General features: G+C 53.5%; 1 protein-coding gene across 2 annotated transcripts; it reads left to right on the forward strand.

The window, feature by feature from the left end:
• Positions 1 to 8,260: 8,260 nt before the first annotated feature.
• On the forward strand, positions 8,261 to 19,338 carry CMBL (carboxymethylenebutenolidase homolog). Of its 2 annotated transcripts, none has more exons than XM_054687965.1 (6): positions 8,261 to 8,371; positions 12,587 to 12,821; positions 14,073 to 14,180; positions 15,330 to 15,472; positions 17,813 to 17,904; positions 18,629 to 19,338. In XM_054687965.1, exons 2-6 carry the CDS (start codon positions 12,607 to 12,609, stop codon positions 18,806 to 18,808), a joined length of 738 nt encoding a protein of 245 aa, XP_054543940.1. In that variant the 5' UTR covers positions 8,261 to 8,371; positions 12,587 to 12,606; the 3' UTR covers positions 18,809 to 19,338. The 2 variants fall into 2 exon arrangements, with proteins under 2 accessions (XP_054543940.1, XP_037385182.1); XM_037529285.2 differs by lacking the exon at positions 8,261 to 8,371 and adding an exon at positions 8,719 to 8,770.
• The last annotated feature ends 1,130 nt before the right edge of the window (positions 19,339 to 20,468 follow it).

Consider the following 20,468-nt stretch of genomic DNA (forward strand, 5'->3'; position numbering starts at 1 on the left):
GTTCCTGACCTTGATTTTTTGCACTTCCTCCCAGGGAAATCTTGGAATGAGCCCAGACGACAGAGGTGGTCAGATGTCAGGGCGGCCTTGGTCTCCATCCAAGCAACACTCCTTATTGCCAGAGTGTGACAGCTGGGGGCAGAGGGGACAGCAGGCTGAGCTCTCCAGGTCTCCCTCTGTGCCTTCCACTCCAGGGACACCCAGCGTTCCTGCTCTGGCTCAGGTGTGCCCGCTTGTGTGCGGTGTGCCCACCTCCTCTTGGGAGCAGATCCAGTTCATGTTTCTACAACACTGACATGTTTAGACATCAGGAGTCCTAAGAGAGCCAGCATACAATTAGGTAATAATAGTGCATTTAAATAGCTAATGGGTTCTGTGGGACTTTTCTCTTGGTCGTTAAAATGCCCATAAAACCACAGGGTCGGATTTCTCTGACTCATCTATAAGTGGATTGTGATCATTTTCAAATAAAGATTAAGTACATCTAAACCTGGGGTGAATTCGCCCTTCTGATCCAAAATGTATCTTGAGCCTAATTTCATCCAACTGAGAGTTTCCGAGCCAAACACTAATCTAATTAGAGGTTCCAGGAGCTTTGAATGTCATTAACAATAATGTGGAGCATTGTCACAGCCAGGCCCCCCCATGAATGCTGGCCCAGCGCCCTCATTCCTTCACCATGTGATTTGGCTGCTTCTCCCTAAATCCAGACGTGGCACCTATTTCTTCACCCTTGACTCTGGGCTGCCCAGTGACCTGCGCTGGACACTGGTATGCAGCAGTAGTGACCCTGTGTCCCCTCGGAGACCAGGCCTTAAGAGATACCGTCAATGCCATTTTCAGTGTCAGAACACCCAGGGAGCCCAGGGAAAGAGGGGTCCCGCTGACAGCGACGCAAGGCCCAAGGCGTGAGAAGGAGGCTGTCTTAGCCCTTCCAGGCTTAGCAGTGCCACCAGCTGTCTGACCCCAGCGGAGAGCAGCAGCAACTTGAGAAACTGTATATATGTGGTTATATACATATTGTAGGGGCAGGACAGGACACGGTGCAGGTTTTCTAGGATGCAGCAGACCGGGTAAAGGAGGAGTCAGAGTCCTCAGTGGCTTCTTGCAGGTCTTTTATTGGGGTTTACCAGGTACACGCCAGGCAGGGGTGCTGGGGGGCAGGGAGGCTGGCAGGCCTCCCAGCCCCCAGCAAGTCTTCACTCTCTGGGCTCTCCGGCCTTTTCTCTCTCTCTCTCGGCTTCTGCTGCTTCTTTCTCTGCTTCTCTTTTGGCTTCCTGGCTTCTGCTGGTGTCCCTGTGACGCCACCCTTAAAAGCCCAGTCTCAGCCCAGGTGAACCCCATCTACATGTGCCCACACCCCGTCCCAGGTGCCGCCATCAGGCATGCACTCAGGACCGCAGGGTTCCGTCATCTATCCTGATGGGGGGAGGGTAGAAAAGCCTGGTACCTTTTACCTTACCCTACACATATACACACATCTCTTCATATATAGAGAATTTTGAAAATATTCTATATATATATGTAGCTTTATATGTTGCAGACACTATATATCATTACTTTAAGTCACTAAATTTTAAAAACATTTGTTATGCAGCAAGAGATAACTCATACAAATAGCATATTATGTGGTAATAGAATGGAGTTCTATTAACACACAAGAGTTATATTATTTTTTATAAGATTTATTTATTTATGCATACAAGAGCTGGGGTACAGGCCAGAGATGCAGGGGGTGGGGTGAGAGGATTAACCAGAGACAAAGTGGGGAACAGAACAGGCAGACTGACTGAAATACTCTGCTGAGAGGGGTAGTGGGCGAGACAGGAGAGGTCTGCTGCGCCATGTGGGTAGCTCCCTGGCTGACCGGGGGATTGAACTTGTGCTGCAGAGGCTTCGGATTGCTTCATAGTGCGGTGCTTAACCCCTTGCGCCACCAGGGAGGCCCAAGAGTTATATTATTTAGACTACAAGCTAGTTAGGGAGGAAAAAAGAGAAATGGTGAGGAGTTCGGTGCTTGCTTATCTTGGGCCTCCAAGATAAGGTATTTTCCCACTTTCCAGAACAGTAAGGTAAAATTTTCACTTGTGAAATAAAGAAAGAAGATTTGTTCGAGCAAGCCTGTGAATTTTTATTTGAATGCCAAATATAATAGTGTTTACCCATTTTTTAAAAATTGAGTTATCTTATTTAGACTACAAGCTAGTTAGGGAGAAAAAAAGAGAAGCGGTGAGGAGTTCGGGGCTTGCTTCTCATCTTGCCTTACCGATCTGCACTTGGCTTTGAATTAGCAACATCCTGCTTTCCTTTCTGCAACACCTTCACTGGGAGAACTGTTCTTGCTCTGATATTCCACTTTTCTCTCGAGGAGGAATGGAAGTTAAACATATCCCCAGATGGGAGCCCCCGGAAACCATACTGGTATTTCAGGGGAGACGTGAGTGAGGTCAGTTCGGGGTGTGTGTGAGACTCTAGTTGCAAATATGGACCTTGGCGGTAAAGTGCTCTCGTTTGGAGGACACAGAACTGAAGGTCAAGAAAGGACCCGGACACTCGGGGATGTGTATTAACACTTCTTAAGATTTAAGATATTTTACAATTCTGTGGGCAAAGATGATAGCATGTGCAACGTTGATAGTGCTGCTGGTGATTCCTATTGATAGCAGTTGGGATTAATTTTGTCTGGTAGAGATGCAAATGACTCCTGTCTGCTTGCAATGCAATCAGAGATGTTTTGGTTACAGTGTTAATGTCTTGGAGGTTTTCTGCCAGTTTTTTAAAATCTAATTTAGCAATCATTTTTATTTTCTCCAAGTTTCTTTCAACAACTTTAACCAGCCTGCTGCTTCCCTCATGAATGAGTCGCATATTTGATACCTTCAAAAGAGACTGCAAAAATGTAGCTTTGAATACAACATGTGGACCCTCTTTGGAGACTGTTCTCCAAGGAACTGATCCTAATGGCATTTTTCAGGAGATGGAGGACATTTATATAAGATGATCTAGGTATAAAGGAATTATTTTAATGTTGTTAGGTATGATGATGGACTTGTGGTATGAAAGAAAATTATATGAATGTTTAAGTGTACTAGTTATCTGTGCTGTGTAACAAATTACCCACATAATTGCATTGTTTATTTATTTATTTATTTTTGTGTGACCCTCGCAGGTGGCTGGGGATCGAACTGGCGCTGCAGAGGCTGCGGGCAGCCTCGCAACCCAGCGCTCAACCGCTGCGCCACCAGGGGAGGCCCCCCACATAATTGCATTTTTATTTATTTTTAAAAGAAAGATTTATTTATGCATAAAGAATGGGGGTGCAGGCCAGAGGTGCAGATTCACTAGAGACAGAGTGGAGAGCAGAAAAGGGGATCCACTGATATACACTGCGAAGGGGAACAGCAGACGAGTCTGCTGCACCATTTGGGCCGGCTCCCTAGCTGGGGATTGAAGTCTGACCAGCCCCCTAGCTGGGGATTGAACTCAGGTCATAGAGATGACAGCCTGAGACTCAACCCCTAGATCACCAGGGAGGCCCCGCATTGCTGTATTGTAAATGCAGGCTTTATTGTAGTCCTTTAGGCAAGGGGAGGTCTGCAGATCAGGAGGTGCTTCCTTGAAAAGAGATTATTACACAAAGAGAAAGGAAGCCACTGTATCAAATGGGCCTCATGGGGAAGCTCCAGGCCATTCAGTGTGGAGGGGGAGGGGGGAGATGCAGGCAAGGGCCTTCTCGTGGTCTCCATGGAGAGGAGAGCAAATTTACGGCTGCTAGGATTTTTTTTTTTTAAACATACTCCTTTTTTTTTTTTTTTAATTTATTTATACAAGCACTGGGTCCAGTCAGAAGAGCGGGAGGGTGAGAGAATTCACCAGAGCCAGAGCGGGGAGCAGAGCAGGCAGAAGGACCGAAGGACACTGCTGAGGGGAGCAGCGGGCGGCAGGAGAGGTCTGCGCGCCATGTGGGACCCTCCTCCGGTGGCCGGGGAGCAGCCGGGGATCGAACCGGTGCTGCAGAGGCTGCGGGCCTCAACCGCTGAGCCACCGGGGTGGCCCCTCTGCTAGGATTTTAATAGGCTCCGAAGCCAAGGGACTGTCCCAGGTCTGTGGATGGTTAGTGCAGGTAAACAGTGTAAGTCCAGTAAAGGTGGTGGTTGGGGGATAAGCTCTAGATTAGTTGGTTTTCATATAAAAAAGTCTGCACTCTCTCTGGGCACCTGCTAGCCCTGGAGGGCAGGCTCCTCAGGGCCTGCCACACCCTGTAGCCAAGTACCAGGAATGCAGTGACTAATAGAGTGACTTGATTTTTTTTTTTTTTAATTATTTGATGCTGTCTCTGGGGATCAGGAACCTGCCCAGCACACAAGCCTCCCCTGCCCGCTGCCCACGCCACAGTCAGGGTGGCAGAGTCAGCAACACGCCCCCAAAATGGAGACAGATGAACTGGAATAAACTCTCCCTCAGGTATTATTTTGAGATGCTTCGCAACACACCAGCACGTTTTCTGATTTTGTTCCAACATTTCTTTAGAGGAGCAGTTTCCTGGAATCTTTTTCCTGAGCTTGCCTTCAAGGTCAGTGTCAATCACTGGGTTTCGCTAAGTCAGCAGGCTGGTTCAACTTTGCCTTTGTCCCGTTTGTTAATCCAGCTTGGGTTTACTCAGCCCCCCCTGGAATCCATTTCTTTATTTCATCATGAAAAATAAAACAACTTGCAAGGGGTATCCAGCGGGGACCGCTGAGTCATAGCTCTTTAAATTATTAAGGAACACCATGAAATCCCAGTGCTCATTTACACTCAGTTTCTGTAAGAATGTAACTTTTCAGTTTTTTTGAAAAACCTGGTTTAAATATTAACTTGGGTAGTGAATTTTCCAGGGGAGTTTGGAACTAAAAAGGGTAAAACTGAAAAATTGCCAATTTGGTGTTGCAAGGAGCTTGTGCAAGGGCATCGGCAGTGAGTGATAACGGGCGGCTTGTGGCAGCCTGGCTCGGCCAAAGGGCATCTTCCAGAATTCCCTCTGCTTGTCTGTTTCCTGGCTGATTGTGACCCTGCAGAGTCACATCCCCGAGGGCAGGACCCTCCTCTCCAGGTGAACCTAGAACAGGATGTGGTGCCAGGTCAACTGACATGGTCCACACGACCTGCAGAGGCCCCCAAGTTCAATGGGGGCTGAGCCTTGGCCCATTCCAAGAGCCATCTGGGGAGCTTTTTTTAAATACTCCCCGGTGCCACCCCTGAAGATTCGGCTCAGTGGGGTCTGAGCCCAGGACATTTGATTGTCACAGGTGGTTTCAGTGACCAGCCAGATGGGTGTGCTGGTCACTGCGAGGCTGCCCCGTGGTCCAGGCTCAAAACATGCTCCTCGAGCCAGGAGCATCTGCGTCGTCACTGGGAGTCCTACTGGACAGGCAGATTTTTAGGGTCCACCTGGACCTCCTGAATCAGAGGCTCTGGGGTTGGGTACTCTGTGGTTTAACTAGTCCCCAGGACAAGGTGCCCACTAAACTGTGCATGGTTGAACTGTGCAGGGACCAGGCTGAAGGTTGCTAGCAAGCCCTGATTGCTGGAGAGGCCCAAGCAGAGTGGAGATGCTGACATGTGCTGTACGCCTTGTGCTGCAAACACATGCTAATGTACTATCTCACCTGCAAGCAAGAGAAAACGCTGGGCCAGCAGAGCAAGCTGCAGTTTTTCTTTCTTTCTTTCTTTTTTAAGATTTATTTACGCATATAAGAACTGGGGTGTAGGCCAGAGGTATGGGGGGGGTAAGAGGATACACCAGAGACAGAGTGGGGAACAGAACAGGCAGATCTACTGAAATACACTGCTGAGGGGAGCAGCTGGCGAGACAGGAGAGGTCTGCTGTGCCATGTGGGTAGCTCCCTGGCTGGCCAGGGATCAAACTCATGCTGCAGTGGCTGAGGATAGCTTCATAGTGCTGCGTCTTAACCCCTCATGCCACCAGGGAGGCCTCAGCGAGAGGCCTCAGCAAGCTGTCGCTTTTAAAACATGTTTTCAGGGCCTCCCTGGTGGCGCAGAGGCTGAGCGCTGGGAGTTGTGAAGCTGCCCGCAGCCTCAGCAGCGCAGGTTCAATCCCTGGCTGGAGGAGGGTCCCACATGGCGCGCAGACCTCTCCTGCCACCCGCTGCTCCCCTCAGCAGTGTACGTCGGTCCTTCTGCCTGCTCTGCTCCCCGCTCTGGCTCTGGTGAATTCTCTCACCCTCCTGCCCTTCTGACTGTACCCAGTGCTTGTATAAATAAATAAATAAATAAATAAATCTTAAAAAACAAAACAAAACAAAACATATTTTTAGTCAAATGTTGAGGAAACAAAGAGAAAGACTTTTCCCTAAATATCATGGTGAACCTACCAGGGCTTGACTTCTTTCTTCCTCAACTGTATGACTGAGCCCGGGGTGCCTCTTAGGCTTTAACCTGCAGCTGCAGCTGCCACCAGGTGGATATACTGCACATGCCCTTGAGCCCCAACCTCTAGCCTCCTCCCAGCTGTCCCTTTATAGTGTGACAGTTAACTCATGGGTGACCTGTACACAGCCAGGCACAGCTATTCAATCTCTGCCGTCCCTCCTGGCAAGATACTATATGGTTCTCTTTAAGAAGACCTCCTGGGGGAAGGGTGGAGCAAACATTGTTTAAATGAGGGCCTCCCTGGTGGCGCAGGTGGTTGAGCGCCGCACTGTGAAGCTGTCCATAGCCTCTGCAGCGCGGGTTCGATCCCGGCCAGCTGGCAAGAATCCCACAGGGCGCAGCAGACCTCTCCTGTCTCACCCGCTGCTCCCCTCAGCAGTGTATTTCAGTCAGTCTGCCTGTTCTGTTCCCCGCTCTGTCTTCGGTGAATCTTCTCACCCTCCCGCGCATCTGGCCTGTACCCCGGTTCTTGTATACAAATAAATAAATCTTTAAAAAAAATGAACAATATTGTAAATATATATAAATAAAATAATAATAACTCACTGTTTTAGCAGCCGATCAACTTGGAGTGCCTTTTATTCTGGCTTGTTTTGTTTTATTTATTTTTCTAATTTATTTTCCTATTTTTCTAATAGAGATGTGAAAGGATAGCAGGTTCAAAGTTCCCGATGAAGAGATACAATTGATGTTTTCTGCACATTTGTATTTCAAACAAGGGAGCTAAAACTTGAAATAAATTCCTCCTTTGTCATTTTTGGCTTAATGAATAGCATTTATTCAGTATGAAATCTTTACACTACAAGTTCCACGAGCTAGGAATGTGTTAAATGTGGTTTAAAATCAAAAACCCAGCAGAGAACCCCAGGGATTTTGAGCCAACCTAAAATGGGAGACTCAAATCTGGAAACGGAGCCTGAGGGAAATGCAATGGTTTAAAGCAAGATGGCTCCACTCCTTGAGCTCTGCTATTTTAGGGGAGAATCCTCCCAGCCACTGTCTTGAGAACCCCCAGTTACCACATTTGTGAAAAAGAGGCTTTCTTTCACCAGCGAGGTGATACATGACCCAGTGACCCAGTTTGTAGCATGAGATGCCAAAGGAATGGTTTCTTAGGAATGCGGACAAGGGAATTGTAGACAAGTCAGCCTTTGGGGAAGAATTCCAAAAGCTGGATCAGATTTGCACAAAGGGAGAGAGAGGGCAACCCTTTCCTCCAACTGGGACACCAAGGGAAGGAATGGACGCCCTGGGAAGTTTCCAGCCTGGCGCCAGGGAGGTGCAGGTTCAGATAACAAACATCTTTCTTCTTGGCAATGCCCAGCCTCTGCATCACGAGTTCGATCCCCAGCCAGGGAGCTGACCCACATGGCGCAGCAGACCTCTCCTGTCTCGCCCGCTGCTCCCCTCAGCAGTGGATTTCCGTCAGTCTGCCTGTTCTGCTCCCCTCTCTGTCTCTGGTGAGTCCTCTCACCCTCCCATGCCTCTGGCCTGCACCCCAGCTCTTACATGCATAAATAAATAAATCTTAAAAAACAAAACAAAACATTTCACCCTTGGTGGCTGCTGGGAGCTCAGAGGGAAGCAGTTACCAGGGCAGACTTGATGTCACACAAAAAGCTGAAAATCGCTCTTGAACAATCACATTAAGTCACAAACCTCACAACGGGTCTTTTGATGTGTTTGATTTGCCTCTGATTGAATGACAGCTCCTAAAGGACAAGGTCAGCTGCAGCCAGAAGGCGCACCCTGTCCGCTTAGAAGCAGCCAAGCCAACACCTTGCTGCCACCCAGCCCTCAGTTCTGGTTAAATCCTGGTGGCGCCCGGGCCCTCATTCCTGCTGTCACCCGTTTTGTGCCCTTGCAGTCACAGTTCCCCGGGTTTTCTTGCTCGACCTTGTACCGTAGCCAGTTGACTGGTCAGCACGACCTCAGTCAGGTGAGGAGACACTCCAGGGAGTGGGGGAGGGCGGCCCAAGCTCGGGTAGGCGCCTTTATTTGGGGAAAATAGCCCATTTCTGATTTACAGCAGCAAAGTCACAGCCTCAGGAGCCGGGCCTGTCAGTCCTGCCGACCTCCCTGCTCCCTGCTCCCTGGTCCTCCTCCCCCGGCCTCCAGGCCACCTGCCCTCCGCCCGCCTCCTGCCCGCCCCCCCTACACCCACCCCGTGTCCCTCCTCGCTGCCCGCCCCCCTCCGGGCTCGGCCTCGCGGGGGGCTGGGATCCGGCCCGCGGGGATCCCCCGCCCGGCCCCAGGCGCCGCCCACCCGCTGCCCCGCGACTCCGGGGCGCCCGGGCCGCGCGCAGGGAAGGCGGCTCGACCTCCCCGGCGGGACGAGGTACGTGGCTCCCCTGCGCCCCCGCCCGCGCGCTCGGCCACCCCCGCCCCGCGGCGCCGGGACACCGAGGCCGGCCAGGTGCACGGGCGGCGCCGGCCAGCCCTGCCCGGAGCCCGGCGGGACCCCCGCGCGGCGTCTCCGGGGATCCGGGGATCCAGCGCCCCAGCCGCGCGCCCACCCCGCCCGCTGGGGCGCATCCCCCGCCTTCTCTGGTCGTGCCTTTGACAGCAGAGCCGAGGCGCGTTTCCTGCGGTGGAGACCCTTGGGCTGTCTGGCTTTCATTAATGCTGCAAAACTGGGACCGTTTGCACCGCGAATGTCGCGTTATATTTAGCAGGGCGGGAGCGAGAGGGGAGGTGCAGGTTCTGGAGTCGGAGGCCCCGCAGGCCAGACGCTTGGCCCCCAGGCAGACCCAGCCTGCGCGCCCTCAGCCTGGCCAGCGGGGTGGAGGCAGGACCCGCTCTCCAAGGCTAACCTAGCCGGGTGCGGCCGGCCTGCAGGCTTCCTTGGGCGGGGAGCTTGCCACCTGTTGTTTTCAAACCCATTTAAAATAAGGTGGACAGAGTGAGCCCTGCGGGTATCTGGGGAAATGCTATCCAGACCTCCAGCAGCCCAGAAGGGGCCAGAGAGGCCACGTGGTTGGCCGGCTTTCAGGAGGCTGGGCTCACCACCCTGCGGCCTAATTAACTCCATCTCCACTGGTGCCAGGGCCGCGCAAGCCTGGCTGCGGAGGCATAAGTATTGGGGGGAGTCGAGGCACATGGAGTCAGCGAGGATAAGTAGGCCCTGCCTTGGCCCTTCGAGATGGAAAACCAACTGCCTTGCAGTGTCCCAGCTGTCTGCCCAGCAGCGGGAAACCCCCAGCCGTCCCCTTTTGTCACCCCTTCCAGCACAGGTTGAAGCTGCCTTTACCCAAGCTGCTGTGCACTTGGTCTGGCTTCAGTGCGAAATCTCCAAACCCCCAGCAGCTTCTTCCTCACAGCCTTCCTTGCCCGTTTCACCCCCTCTGCATCCAGACTCTTCGCTGGTCAAAATCTGTTTCCTCTGCTTGGGCTGGAGAACTTCATGGCCTAGGAGAGTCTGCCCTGCGAGTTATTGAAGGCGTTGGGGGTAGGAGAGCGGGACGTGCACACTCTGTCTTGCGTCTTCCTGGCTTCCAGTTGTGAAAAGGGGTGTGTTTGATTATTCTAAGCGATCCCTTTCAGTGCAAGGTCAGTCGTGACTCATACTGATATGCAAGTGGACACGTGGTAAAGATTTTATTTTGCCGATGAGAAGGGAGCCGGGCACGGGAGCACGGCTGTTGAAATGTACACCCGTGATTCCCCAAGAGCCCCGACTCCTGATTTTGTGGGGGGATTTGTTAAAAAACCGAAAGGTGGACTTTATTCAGGACCAAGGACTAGGTGGAGGCCCCACCTCCAGGGGGACTTGCCGTGGCGGGAGGGGTAGACTCTGAACCCAACATAGAAAGTGAGAACTTATAACCAAGGAGCAGGTGGTGGGGGTTAGGGCATGGAAAATTACTAAGAGGCAGCGCATGGGCGGGAAGGGAGTCCTGGCAGAACTGACTGGCCGGCCAGGATCCCTGCAGCAGATAAGCCAGGCTCGTCAGCCATCACGAGGTTGTCTGGGTGGGGGTGAGGGACTCGAGGAGATATGGGGGTGGGTGTTCTGCTGAACTTTGCAGGATTCTTCGTAAAACTGGACAATGCAGAGGTGAACTTGGCAGCCCAAGAGCCAGGGCCTCCCTGTGGAGTGAGTTCAAAAGAGCTTGGCTGGAGTCTGGGCCCAAAGGTGCTGGTGCAGGAACAGTGAGGGTGGCCTGGAAGGAGGGGCTCTGTGCGCCTTCAGGATGTGTGGCACGTGGCCTGGATATTGGGGGGAAGCCCCCAGCTGGGCGCAGCTTGCCACCGTGGTGTCGCTCAGTGTGCCTTTTGGGGTGTCCACCACAGAGCAGCTTTTGACCAAGAAGAGGACCTTGACTTTCAGAGCCTTCATCAGAGGAGACCAGGGTCAGAGCTCAGGGTGGCCGGGCTGGGTTCTCAAACCCACCTATCACATGAGGACCCCACTATACACCTCAGACCCATGACTCCCTGTCTAGGGGGACCCCAAACCTTATTCTCCACAGCTGCAATCCTGAAAGGCTTCACAAAATGTTCTCATGATTCAGTCAGTAGAGGGTCAAGGGTGTGTCCCCAGCCTCGCCAGGGCCCACAGGGGCATGGTTATAACCACGGAGCTGCCTGCCCTGCTCAGCTGCGGCCTTGGCCGGGACACAGGCGCCATGGGAGGGGCTTCATGGACCTCGCCCAGCCACTGCCCCTGCCTGCAGACAATCACCTGCTGGAACCAGTGCAGAGCGTGGCTTTCCCGACTGTAAACCTTGGTCGTTTTCCTTCCGACCAGTTAGGACGTCTGTCTCTTTTCTCCAGTGGGTAGGAGAGATTCAGAGCGTGGGTAGCGGGCCTCCCTGGTGGCGGAGGGGTTCAGGTCAGCGCTATCAAGCTATTGGTGGCCACTGCAGCGCGACTCTTTACAAATTCAATGTGGAAATCTCTCTACTAGTGACTCTAACCTACATTTATTTGCCTGTATTTCAGCCACATGATTTCTTGCTTTATAGTTCATAGGTTTTTGATTTTCCTTTTGTTGTGCTTTCTTTCCTGCCTTCTGTTTGGTGCAGCATTTTTAGATGTTTTCGTCATTTCTACCTCCACTCAACGTAAATTTCTCCTGATCCTTGTCTGTTTGGCTCCCTTGCTGTGTGTAGAGTTTGTGGCTTGGGCGGTGAAACTCTCACCCCCAAGTGGATTTGCATTCGGTCCTGCCGGATGCCTCGGGGCTCTCGCCGCCCAGGGGCAACTGTTAGGCTGTCTTTCCAGGCTTTGCAGTCCCCCTTGGGAAGGCCCGTGTACTTTTGGGGGACTGGCTGCTTTTTTCCTATCCTGGGTTTTCTGTTTACATTCCTAGTCCTGCTTGGTAGAGTTTCCTCTTTTTCTTTGTTGCCGTTTCTTTTTTGCTTTTGTTTTTTCCCACTACAGAGAACAATCTGGGCCTCTGACTTGTAAAGGAGGGGGTCTCAGTTAAAAGCCTCATCTTTTTTATTAAAAGCTTTATTTATTTATGCATACAAGAACTGGGGTGCAGGACTGGGGTGCAGGGGATGAGAGGATTCACCAGAGACAGGGGGGAGCAGAAGAGGAAGACTGACTGAAATCCACTGCTGAGGGCAGCATCGGGGAGACAGGCAAGGTCTGCTGTGCCATGTGGGTAGCTCCCTGGCCGGGATTGAACTCTTGCTGCAGAGGCTGCGGACAGCTTCATAGTGCTGTGCTTAACCCCTTGTGCCACCAGGGAGGCCCCGAAATCCTCATCTCTTGGTGGCTAAGGCCTCACTGGGCTTGGGCCCTGGGCGCTGGTTGTGTTTGGGCTGTTCTGGGTGGGTCTGGCCCTTTGGCCCAGGTTGCTGGGCCCCCTTAGCACCTGCTCCTGCCTCCCTCACCCTGCTTCACTCTCCTGTCCAGACCTGGCTGGGGGTTGCTGCCATTTTCCCGTGAGTTCCACTATTTCTCTTTGTATTTGCTGGTTACCTTCGCTCTGGCGCTGGATTGCTGCTAACCTCATCTATGGTGCTGCCGGATTTTGCTTGGTGTGATTTCTTGCACACACTCGGGCTAGAATTAAAATTAATTTTTCTCAAATCTTGATTTCATTGTAATTATTCCTTAGAGTCTTGGGCTTTGCCCCTTAGGGAATTATTCCTTGGAATTCTCCCCTTAGAGACTCTAACGTGCCGTTCTCTCTCTGCAGCCCAGCTTGAACAGTCTGCCATGGCCAACGAGGCTCGCCCTTGCCCGTGCGACATCGGCCACAGGTTGGAGTATGGGGGCATGGGGCGCGAGGTCCAGGTGGAGCACATCAAGGCTTACGTCACCCCAGCTCCCGTGGACACGGGCAAGGCCGTGGTCGTCATCCAGGACATATTCGGCTGGCAGCTGCCCAACACCAGATACATGGCGGACATGATCGCAGGCAATGGATACACGTGCGTGGCGGGCTCTGAGCTCTGTTCCTGCTCACAGTGAATCTCTGTGCTCGGCTTTGTTCCCTGAGCGCGTTCTCCTCTGCGTTGTCCACTGGCTGACCTGACCAGCTGCGGGAAAGTGGGAATGTCTTAGGGCGCGTCGGCACCCGCGCTCCGAAGGGAACGGGCCTCTCTGTGCACAAGGCAAAGCAGACGCTCAGGGTGAAAGACCTTTAATAGCATTAGTGTGCACGGAGAGAGGAGAGCAAGAAAATATATTCGGAAAAAAACCAAAGCCCCCCCCCCCCCCACACACACAGACAGGGTTGGCCCGAAGCGGTGCGGGTGAGACCTGAACACCTGCCACAGGCTAGGGCGCCTCCTGGCGGGGCTCCCTCGGAGGGGGCCTAATGCGGGGCCCCGAAGCAGGTCCAGGAAAGCTGGGTTAGTAGGCGAAAAAGCCAAAATTCATTAACACGCCTGCGGAGAGCTCACGTGGTTGTAAATTCTGAGCAGGGCTACCTGCGTGTGTTTCAGGACCTGGGGGAGAGAACAGGAGACTTCACGTGGCAGCCGAGGGCCGACCTCACTGTGAGGTGGAAACCAGATTCTCAGGGAGGCCGTGTTCACTGACAACCCGCACCCGCACGAGCCCCCGAACTGCATTCTTCTGGGCATAAAAAGGGGAGCAGTGAGCACGGCTTCCACTGGGAAAAGGGTCAACAGCCGAGCAAGGACAAAACCTCTCACCTCTAGAACCTTCACGGCTCTTACGACACGCTGCGTCCTTTAAGATGATGGCAGCAGAGTCCCGGGCTCACCGGGTCTGGACTGACCCCCCGTCCCTGCGTCCAGGTGACCCCTGGGCTGATTGAGAAATGCCCTCCGATCTGGGGAGACCGCCCACGAGCACCTGCCTTAGATGGCACCTCTGCTCTGCAGGTCAGGCCCTGCAGCGCCCGGGTAGCAGAGCGAGTGCTTGACTGCTGCCTGGCGGCTGGCCAGGTGTGCCCTGCTGGCCTGAGGCTCACGTGACAGGTCGGCTGACAGGTGTGGCGCCCCAGGGCCGGAGGGGCCCTCCCCCCACACCCCATCCTGTGCCCTCCTGGCCCCGCTGCCTGCCTGCACCTGCAGTTGTGCAACACCTGACCCTGGGCCAGGTGGCCTCCCGGCTGGGAGCGGAGCTGTTCCGCGGGCCTGTGAGCCTGCGAGGGAGTGTCCTGTGTAGGTAAGCCTCGCCGAAGCTAAGTCCCGCACCTCCCTGTTTTCCAGAACTATCGTTCCGGACTTCTTTGTAGGGCAGGCGCCCTGGGATCCCTCTGGAGACTGGTCCACCTTCCCTGAGTGGCTGAAGACAAGAAATGCCCGAAAGATAGATAAGTAAGTGCCCAACATTGTGCTGCATTTGTGGGGTCCCCAGAACTCTGGGGGCACAGGTGGGTCCAGCCTTACTGTGGGGATCCCTTCTCCCTCTGAGGGGAGCAGACGAGCACCAGACAGCTTGATAAGAGAAGACCCAGAGAACCCCAATGTTAGCATGTTACCCTACACACATTCCCCCCCCCCCCCCCCCGTCTACGTGGGAGAGGCCCAGAAACAAACAGTCACCTGCGCACGAGACTCCAAGCTCATCTTCGGTAGCTCTGCTAAGGTGGGAAGAGAGGAGGGGAACAGCTCTAGGAATGTTCCAGGAAGGCGCCATGCGCGGTGTGTGCAGACTAAGCTCCGCCTTCTCCCTAGAAATAGATGGGGATCAGGTCTTCCCAGGATACACCCTTACAGAAGTTCATCTTTTTCAAAAGCAGCCTCCACCCAGTCTTCCCAAGAAATCAGACTTTTGCCAGAGGCCTATTTTGGGGTGGCAGATTCTGCTCCCTGACAATGTCAGCCACTTTGTATTAAGTCTGCCCCATCCTGGCAGCTGGGGGTGTGTGTGTGTGTGTCTGTGTCCTGGAAGGGTGTGACGGCCTGGCTCCCTCTCCCAAGTCTGGGGGGCAAGCATGTGACCCTCAAGAGTGGGAGATCCCCATGTAGCTTGTGGGGCCTTTTGTGGGGACTGCACAGCAGTGCCCTCCTCTCTCTCCCTAGTCCCCGCTTGCTCTGGAGGATGCTCTGGGCCTGAGGACATCCCTTGGGGGCTGGAAGATGCAGGGTTGGGGTGTTCAGCAGAGCGAATGTGTGCCAAGTCAGAGCATGTGGGGAGCTGCCTGGTTCCAGCTGGTGTCTTTTGAGAGACAAGACTCTGGGGTGCTCGCAGCGCTTGGAACAGGTCTTAGAGTCATGCTAGCTCCAGGCCCCTGTTCAGATGCTGTACCAAGCCGCTGCTCGGCTTTGGTTGGAGTGAGCCGGTCAGATTCATGCTTTGCCAGGAGTTCCCTTGTGGGGTGGTCGCAGGGGCAGGGAGGACCCATCTCTGAAGGTGAGACCCCAAGCCCCAAGGAGCTGCTGCTGGTTGAGTCCTGGGCCCGGCCTGCCCCAGGGGCACACAGAATACTTCTGGTTCTTGAACCACTTTTCTTTGTGTTCCAGAGAGGTGGATGTTGTCCTCAAGTACCTGAAGCAACAGTGCCACGCCCAGAAAATTGGCGTCGTGGGGTTCTGCTGGGGTGGAGTCGCTGTCCATCATGTGATGATGAAATATCCAGAATTCAGGGCAGGGGTATCTGTCTATGGTAAATCCGCTTGTTCATTTTTACACGAAAAGAACAGGAGGAGGAGTGAGTGCCAGGAGCCTCTTTCCAAGTTCAGGGCTCGGGGGGGGGGGCAACACTAACCCCATGGGGCCAACATGGCCCCTTTTAAGAAAACTGCCTTTAGAAAGCTGCAGGTGCAGCTGCCGGGGACTGTGCTGGGAGTGCGGAGGCCTTTGGGGAAGGGGCCTGCTGTCTCAGCAGCTTCCCAGGGATGAGAGGAATAGCATTGTCTCGGTGATGGGTGCTGATGACAGGCCTTTGCCGTGAGCAGTATCCATGGAGGTATTTCCCAAGATGTGACTTAGTCTCAGAGGCACACACACTGCAAAGGAGAGGAAGGAAATGTTATGGCAACATCAGCATTTCAGCCAGGACAGACCAAAGGTAACATAGCAAGGGAAGGAACATCAGGGTGCGTCTAGAACCCGACAAACTGAATTCTCCATATAGAAGCACTCAGACCCTAAAAATGTTAAAAAAAAAAGGGGGCCTCCCTGATGGCACAAGGGGTTAGGATGCAACCTATGAAGCTGTCCGCAGCCATTGCTCCCTGGTTCGATCCCTGGCCAGGGAGCTACCACATGGTGCAGCAGCTACTGTCTCGCCCGCTACTCCCCTCAGCAGTGTATTTCAGTCAGTCTGCCTGCTCTGCTCCCCACTCTGTCTCTGGTGAGTCCTCTCACCCCCCGCACCTCTGGCCTGTGCCCCAGCTCTTGTATGCATAAATAAATAAATCTTAAAAAAGTTAAAAAAAAAGACAAGCTATTTGACCTTCCATCTTGTATTTCATAGTATACCAGTGATGCCCGTTTGGCTTGACAGTTCCTCACTGTGGTGTTTCTGCTGACTTTTAGCATCAAAAAGAAGCCTTGACTTGTTGGCTTACACAAAAACAAAGAAACCCAGGTCGAGCAGCCACTGTCAGGGAGTCCAGGGAAATCGCAGAAAGTGGCCCAGAGGCCGACTCTCGGGCGCCCCCTGCTGTCCCGGCTGCGCAGCGCATGGTGGTGGCCGGGAGCTCGTGGCCGCCCTGGCTGGGGTGGGGGTAGTGGGGTTACCGGGGTCACCTAGCTTTGCGGAGCTGCCAAGAGGAAATGGAAACAACAGCTACCTATTATTTCCTCCTGTTTCCTTATTAGACTCTTTTTTAAAAAGATTTTTTTTTTAATTTGTGTATACAAGAGCTGGGGTGCAGGCCAAAGGTGCCGGGTGCAGGGTGAGAGGATTCACTAGAGACAGAGTGGAGAGTGGGGAGCAGAATGGGCAGATCTACTGAAATACACTGCTGAGGGGAGCAGCGGATGGCTCAGGAGAGGTCTGCTGCGCCATGTGGGTAGCTCCCTGGCCAGGGATTGAACCTGTGTTGTAGTGGCTGCTTCATAGTGCTGAGGCTTTAACCCCTTGTGCCACCAGGGAGGCCCCTAGACTCCCTTCTTGACCAAACCTGAGTCAGGCTCCTCTGTGGGTCCTCAGAGTGGGCACCTACCTCGGGCTCTGGCCCAGCCCGTGGTATGGTGAGGACACCCCCCATCTGTTGGTCACCCTGTCCTGCCTACAGTGAGAACCTTGTCCACTACTCCAGCCAGGAAACCCCCAGTGTCTCCTTGTGGTGGTTTCGACCTGCCGACCCCTCTCTCCTTCTCTGGCCATAGCCCCCCATCTTTGCACTTGGGGCTGAACCCCGTCTCTGCCCGCCACAGGCCCTGCGCCAGCGGCCCCTTTTGTGGGCCATCATCTGAGTGCCAGCGTCCTTGCTTTCCCGGGGAGTGGGCACACCCCCAGTTTGGTCAGAGTCCCTAAGACAGAACATGCTTTGGCTAAAAGATCCCTGAAATTCCGAAATAAAAAAGACATACATTTCACTACCAGCCTGCCGGGACCAGTGCCTGGTGCCAGGGGATCCCACACTTTGGAATCTCGGAGGACTCTGGGCCTCTGAAGGCAACTATCAGTCAAGTGACTGACCTACCTCTTCAGGGGCCTGCTCAGGTGGCTGGAGTCAGAACCTAGGGGCTTGTGAGAAACTTCCAGAACAGTGGTAGCAGGGGTGGGGATTTGGCAGGTCTCCTCTCACTAGGGGGCCGTTTTTCCGCCCCGCTGTCTTAAAGCCTGGTTCCCCTGTGGAATGGCCTGATTGTTCAGGAATGAAGGGAGTTTCTCAGTGAGGCGGACTCAACAGTGCAGGTCACTCTGTGAAACGACTGAAAAGTCAATAAACAAAAGCCCCAAGGCACGCATTTGACTTTGAACAATCAAAGCTGTCGTGGCTTTCTGGGCCACGCAGACGGCAGTCCCACCCGTGTTGCTGTCCCCTCCCAGGCATCATCAGGGACTCGGACGACGTGCACGGACTGAAGAACCCCACACTCTTCATCTTCGCGGAGAACGATGCCGTGATTCCTCTCGAGCAGGTAAGTGAGCACCTTTCTCATGTCTGTGCCCCACGGACCTGGCAGGAAGGTGGCATCTGGGTTTGGGCCAGGCTTTGCTGCTGTTTCCGTGGACACGCACTCCCTGACTTGGTTTACCCTGAGAAGTTGTTCTCTGCTTTGTACACGTGAGCGCATCTCTGGTCTAGACAGAATCCAGGTCCATCTCGAGCAGCTGTGGGCTCCCTCTGGTTTGGAGACCCCTGTTGTAGGCAGAGTCCTGCCCCCACCAGGCCTCCATGGCTGCAGAACCTCTTCTCATCCTTAGATTCAGTAGCACCATGACATTCTGGGGAAAATGCCCCCAAGGGTTCATTTGTTGCTCCAAATACTTTTCAACCTTACAATTAGTTTTTTAAAGATTTATATTTATTTGTGCATACAAGAACTGGGGTGTAGGCCAGAGGTGTGGAGGTGAGAGGATTCACCAGAGACAGAGTGGGGAGAACAGGCAGATCCACTGACATACACTGCTGAGGGGAGCAGCAGGCGAGTCAGGAGAGGTCTGCTGTGCCTTCTGGGTCAGCTCCCTGGCCGGGGACTGCACTCAGGCCACAGCAGTGATGGCACCACAGCGCTGAGACTTAACCCCTGTGCCACCAGGGAGGCCCCTGATGTTAAATATCCTCTCTGAGCACTCACAGATTTGGAGAAGGGGACTCTTGAGGGTTCAAATCATATCCTCCTGAAATCTTTTCCCTATCAGGTCTCGTTGCTGACCCAGAAGCTGAAAGATCGTTGCAAAGTGGAATATCAAATTAAAACATTTTCCGGGCAAACTCATGGCTTTGTGCATCGGAAGAGAGAAGACTGCGCACCTGACGACAAGCCCTATATTGATGAGGCAAGAAGGAATTTACTTGAGTGGCTGAACAAGTACATCTAACCATGGCCAAGTGCCAACTCACAACAGCTTTCATCCAGAAATTTGCCTGAAGTACTTCATGATTTAATTTTCACTTCATGTAAAATAAACCAAGGAATCCTGAAATTCACTTTCATCCGAGATATAAGTTCAGTAGGAAATATTAATGTATGAAATAATTTAATTTTTAATACGTGCCTAAATAAAAGATATTAAAACAGGCCCGTAGTGGAAGAATCTAAACGCGAGAGTGACACGGTGAGCGCACGCCCAGGGCCGCGCCGGAGCCGGGGTGGCCCTCCTGCCTTGCGCTGGGCTCCTCCTTGGACTGCAAAGCCCAGAACATGAACTGTAAACTCAGGTGGGGAAAAGCCAACTTGATTAGATGTGTATTTTGTCCTCCTGCGGATGAATTTGCTACGGCCACAAATGGCACCGTGAGAAATGCTGAGCTGAAAACCTGGCATCCAAATGACCTAATTATTTCAAGCTAACAAACTTAATTCTGAGTCTTAAAATGTATGACTTTATCTAAAAGCTAATTAAAAATGATGGGATTCACTTACTGTCCGGCTGTTTCTAGGCAGGGATTCTCTAAACCCTGGCATTTTGGGGTCCCAGGAGCCGGGGCTGCGTGAGAACCCTCTCATGCATTCAATCAGAGTTAATTACAGTTACACCACTGACAATGGCAGGGGAAGGGTGTGAGGGGGAGGGTTTGGGGGTTGATCGGACAGTGTCCAGGCCTTAGGTGGGGTCCTGCAGGTGCAGGGCGTGAAGCTGCCCTCCTGAGACTCGGCGTTGTCAACCAGTGCAACCCGGAGGGCGTGAACATCTCCAGCTCCTTAGCAGCCCTGGCCGCGGTCAACACCCCTGTGGCTGGGCACAAAGCGAGACCCACTTGGGGCAGCGCCGTCTACACCAGCCACGGGCCTGACTTCCCCGGCCGCTGTTCTGCGTGACAGCCTGGGCGTGCCTCTCCTAGCTCCAGCGGGAGTTGAGTCCAGAGCGGCGACCTTTTCTCTCGGGATCCTGCGTCTGCAGTGCCCACCCGTGGCCCGGGCTGGTGAGGCCCCTCCACCTGGGGGCTCCACAGGGAGGGTCCCTGGTACAGAGCGGGGTTGTTTCCACCCGTTTGTGCCACGGCCCATTGGGGGCCACACCACCTCTGCGTCTTGGCTGGGCCTGGGGGTGCCAAGGGGGTCTGATGGTTTCGGCTTCTTCAGAGAGCACTGGGAGCCACAGCCCTCTGCAGGGGGGCGGGGGGAGTAGTGACGGGAGGGGGGAGTAGTGGGTGGGGGAAGTAGTGATGGGGGCTGGGGGGGGGAGAGTAAAGAGCAGCTGGGAGGACGCAGCGGCCCTGCGGTCTAGACGGGAGATTACCTGGGGGTGCAGCAGCAGAACTGGGCCATGGGAAGTTTGGTTTTGGTCCTGCCTGGAGTATCAGGCTTTCTTAGGCTGCAAATGACAACGCTTGACGGGCAGTGGCCGAGAGTAACACCGAAGCCCCCACACCTCCCAGGGTCTTGTTGGCATCAGGATGTGGGTGAGGGCTGCCACCCTGGGCCTCTCAGAACAGCAGCAGTGGCAGGGAGGGTCTCTACCTGAACCTGCTGTTGTCAGGGGACATTTTCCAGAACCCCCTCCTGGTTTCCCGTATGCCTTGGTTAGGGAAAAGGTG

This window comes from Talpa occidentalis, unplaced genomic scaffold (genome assembly GCF_014898055.3).
Source record: "Talpa occidentalis isolate TD23 unplaced genomic scaffold, MPIMG_talOcc4v2.1 talOcc4.6, whole genome shotgun sequence".
Classification (NCBI taxonomy): Eukaryota; Metazoa; Chordata; class Mammalia; order Eulipotyphla; family Talpidae; genus Talpa; species Talpa occidentalis.

Excerpts from the sequence above, each read along its gene's own strand:
- CMBL (XM_054687965.1), top strand. The coding sequence starts at position 12,607 with ATGGCCAACGAGGCTCGCCCTTGCCCGTGCGACATCGGCCACAGGTTG. Across the intron at positions 15,473-17,812 it reads GGCAGGGGTATCTGTCTATG|GCATCATCAGGGACTCGGAC; the intron begins GTAAATCCGCTT and ends GTCCCCTCCCAG. Across the intron at positions 17,905-18,628 it reads CCGTGATTCCTCTCGAGCAG|GTCTCGTTGCTGACCCAGAA; the intron begins GTAAGTGAGCAC and ends TTTCCCTATCAG.